This window comes from Scyliorhinus torazame, chromosome 14 (genome assembly GCF_047496885.1).
Source record: "Scyliorhinus torazame isolate Kashiwa2021f chromosome 14, sScyTor2.1, whole genome shotgun sequence".
Lineage (NCBI taxonomy): Eukaryota > Metazoa > Chordata > Chondrichthyes > Carcharhiniformes > Scyliorhinidae > Scyliorhinus > Scyliorhinus torazame.
The window spans coordinates 123,685,841-123,690,184 of NC_092720.1; the positions used below are offsets into that span (position 1 = coordinate 123,685,841).

The 4,344-nt window shown below is 46.3% G+C and overlaps 1 protein-coding gene across 1 annotated transcript; it reads right to left on the minus strand.

The window, feature by feature from the left end:
* Positions 1-217: 217 nt before the first annotated feature.
* On the minus strand, positions 218-1,255 carry LOC140389054 (probable G-protein coupled receptor 148). Its single transcript, XM_072473215.1, has one exon. The coding sequence runs from the start codon at positions 1,253-1,255 to the stop codon at positions 218-220; it is 1,038 nt and encodes a 345-aa protein (XP_072329316.1).
* Between the last annotated feature and the right edge of the window lie 3,089 nt (positions 1,256-4,344).

Consider the following 4,344-nt stretch of genomic DNA (forward strand, 5'->3'; position numbering starts at 1 on the left):
TTTAACACTAATTCACCATGAGCAAAGCCAAGAGACATTCACTGGCATATTGTAAATCAGTTTATATATTTTATAATCCATCATCAATTATAATCAGTGCATTTCGAACAGAGAGAGCGAGACATATATATAACTGCACGACATTTGTAATTATCTTACTTAAATACGGGTACACTCTGACAGGTCTGAGGGGTTATACAAATGTGTTCACACTGATTTAATGTATGGGTTCCACCTGATTGACATCTTTTAACAAGAAGAAAGATTTGATAACCTTTGCTAATTCTCTGTACCTCATTCCGTAAAGGTAAGGGGCCAATGCCTTTGGTGCCATCATGATTATATTAGACATGGTCCGAGTTATGAAAATGGCCATCTCGAACTTCACCGTGCCGCAATTGTATAGAATCCTTTCCACCACCATCAGTAGCATTGAACAGCAATAAAAGGCAAAGACAACAGAGTGCATCAGGAAGGTGAGCCTTGCCCTGGAGGAAAAGCCGCTCCAGATCCCAGAATTCCTCGTCTTCCAGTACAGCATGAAATAACAGGTCAGCAGCAAGCACACACATGACAACAGCAGGGCAATGAGCAAGCCATAAAAGAGTTGGGTGAGGATTGCACCGTGGGGGACTGTCAGGAAGATGTAGTCTACCTCGCAGAATGTTAGCCTGCAAAATGGAGACTGTTGGGTTATTAGCATTACTGCAGTAATGATGAACTGCGGAAAAGCAACCACAATCCATATCAAGATGACCAGCCTGACAGCCCTGGAGGGAGGAAACAGTGTGATATAATGCAGAGGCCAGTTAATAGCCAAGTAGGTATCCATCACCATGGTTGTGATCGTCATTAACCCACAGCAGCTCGTGGTCGTTAGAGTAAAAAGCAACAATTCACACACCAGTTTGGGGGAGCTGAGCTGGGTAACGTTACAAAGCTGGATGCAGAAATTTATCACCAAGTAAATGAAGTCGCTGATCAAGGTGTTGCTCAGCAGAAGGTATCTGGATTCTTCACAGAGGCTGCTGCTGGTAAAAATGGCGAGCAGAATCAGCGGACTGGCTATCAAAGATGCAAGGAAGCAGATTGCTCCAGGGATGATGATAAGCCTGGTTCGGCTCTCTATCAAAGCATGAATCCATTGCAAGTACGCTTCAGCAATCATGTTGGTGGCGTATGTGGAGTTTGGGAGCTCTGCTGATGAGCTGTTGGTGTGGAGATAAAGTGCACACTCGGCATCGAGTAGAATCATCCTGATCCAAGAGTCCAACTACCTTCTTTATCCTTGAGAAAAAGGGAAAGTGACCCTAAATAATCAGAATCTCTTCTTTTCTTTCCCAAATTTCATTAAATTCCAATATTTTCCCTAGACAGACCTCCAAACAGTATTGCAGACATATCCCATGGAAAACAGTCATTCAAAGTTCAAAGCGTCTTACTGAGAGAAGATAGAAACTGCACAGTGTACCTTTCCATATAACTGTACTCAAAATCCAGATTGTCAAAATCCTGCACAAACTTTCACTCTGAATGTAGCAGCATGGTAGCTCCATAACTTCTCCAAGCTCATTGAGCTCCAGAACATTCCTCTCTGCCTCCCCCTGAAACCTCAGCGCAAATGGCCCTCCACAAATCATTGCAGTTGATATTTTTTCCCGCCGCGTACATGGGAGTGAACAGATGGCCTAGTCGCAAAAAGGCAAACAAGTAAACTGTTGTTAATGCACGCATTCCACTTTCCCTAATGTTTTCCTAACACCAACCAGCGACCTGTTTGTTTGACAAAAGCATTAATTTTATTACCTGCTAATTTAACCGATGACTTCTTTTTCTGAGAATGTCTAAAAATATCTTTTTGAATTCTCGAGTAATGATGTCTTGTTTTTCCCATACTTAAAGTGATCAACCAATGGAAGACTTGGGTTCTTGCGAGTCCAGTTGGAGACATAAACCTCACTGCAATGAAAGGCCAATCAAAGCCTAGCGATTACCAGAAGCACTATCAATGAGCAAGTGCCTGCCAATGACATTCTCCTTTTCACTAATTTGGCTAAAGTGCTTTCCAATCTTTACTATGTGTTCACTTTCGTCAAAATAATGACCTGTGGCATGTCATCCAGACGTGTTGGGTTTTCCCTTTATCCTTACTCTCCAGTATTCTGCTGCACCGTCACTGGCGAAGTGTGGTCTGAATTTCCTCATGCTGCTACTACTCCATCGCTCTATCTTTACCAGAATCCCACTGGTTTCCAGCAAAGTTTTTAAAAAATATATTTTTATTCTCCTCCTTTTTCACATTTTCTCCCACATTTACACCCACCAACAGTAAACAATAATCAGCAACAAATATGTCAATCCCCATAATAACAACGATCCCATCCTCCCACCAACCCGCAAACATTAGCCCGCATGTTTACATAAACAAATGACAAAAAGGAATTAAGGATTACCCATAGTCACCCTTAATACACACCGCCCCCTCCCCCCCAACCCTCCCCCCCAACCCTCCCCCCCATCCCCCCCAACTAATGTTCGATGTTATCCAGTTCTTGAAAGTGCGTAATGAATAATGCCCACGACTTGTAGAACCCCTCCATCCTTCCCCTCAGTTCAAACTTAACCTTCTCAAGAGTCAAGAATTCCAACAGGTCCCCCCCGCCACGCCAGGGCACAGGGCGGAAAGGCTGCTCTCCATCCCAACAGGATCCACCTTCGGGAGATCAACGAGGCGAAGGCTATGATATCTGCCTCCGCACCCGTTTCCAACCCTGGCTGGTCCGACACCCTGAATATGGCCTTCCGGAGGCCCGGGTCCAGTTTCACATGCACCACCTTGGAAATTACCCTAAACACCTCCTTCCAGTACTCCCCTAGCTTTGGACAGGACCAAAACATATGAACGTGATTAGCGGGCCCCCCCACCCCCGCAACGTTCACACACATCTTCTACTCCTTCAAAGAATCGGCTCATCTTCGCCGTCGCGAGGTGTGCTCTGTATACCACCTTCAGCTGTATCAGCCCCAACCTCGCACACGAGGTGGAGGCATTTACTCTCTGGAGCACCTCACACCAGACCCCCTCCTCTATGACCTCTCCCAACTCTTCCTCCCACTTTGCTTTGATCACTTCCAGTGGTGCCTTATCCTCTTCCAAAATAGCTCCGTACACCGCTGACACTGCCCCCTTCTCCAGTGGTTTCCAGCAAAGTTACAGCAATGGACCTGGAACAGCTCTGAGCGAATATTTCGGGACGATAATCTAACAATCCCAGCTTGCGATGCATTGTACGGATGCGGTGCACTGTCCCTGGAGCAACTCCTTTGACTTACAGGGCCAGCTCCTCTCTCAGCACCTTCATCACAGAAAGTCACGGCTCTCTCATTTAAAAAAAATAACTTGAGAGTGCCCAATTCTTTTTTTCCAGTTAAGGCGCAATTTAGCGTGGCTAATCCGCCTACCCTGCACATCTTTGGGTTGTGGGGGCGAAACCCATGCAAACACGGGGAGAATGTACAAACTCCATACGGATAGTGACCCGGGGCCGGGATCGAACCTGGGACCTTGGCGCATGAGGCAGCAGTGCTAACCACTCCGCCACGGTGCTGCCCATCGGTTCTCCCACAGAGCAACAAGAAAGTTCTGGTTTTACTGTGTCAAAAGATTAATGTGACGGGAACCGGCCTGGGGGCTGCATTTTAAATCCGGGGTCAGGATCCTGACAATTTCCAATCCCACCCAACGTCAGCGCCAGTGCCACGCCGATATATTGAAATTTAAAAACATATCATTGGTCCGGAGGTGAGAATGGCAGCCTACCAGTAGCACCAGGAGTGGGCTAAAGTAGAGGTGGGGGTGACATACGAGATCAAAGACCTTTGGAAAGATGAGCAGCAGCCATGAGTGGACTTGCCATTCATACAGGACATGTCACAGTTGGGGGTCGATTTGGCTGGTGTGTCAGGGACAGAAATGCATGGGTAATGCCAAGGTTTTCCAATGCCTCTCCTGAGGTATAATGATATGGCATTGTGGACCAGAGCACAAATGTCTGAGGTGAACTGCCTGCAGCCTCCAATGGCGCTGGCATTCTGACATTTGAAGGTAGCCGACTCGTAGATGGTGTGTTCTGGGTTAGTTTGGTGTCTGTCTCATTGATGAGATCTTAAGTCTAGTGTGTTTAAACATGAACCGTTTATTGGTCGTCTTTAACCAGGTACAGATCCCAGCTACTGCCATGCATGGTGCTGCTCTCACAATGCAGACTTCTTCTTGATTGTTCTCTCAGCCTATTACCATGCAACTCTATACGTCATACAATGGGCGGTGTTAGTCTCCAGTCT

What these genes read in the sequence shown, in the direction of transcription:
- LOC140389054 (XM_072473215.1), bottom strand. Translation starts at nt 1,255, where the DNA reads ATGATTCTACTCGATGCCGAGTGTGCACTTTATCTCCACACCAACAGC.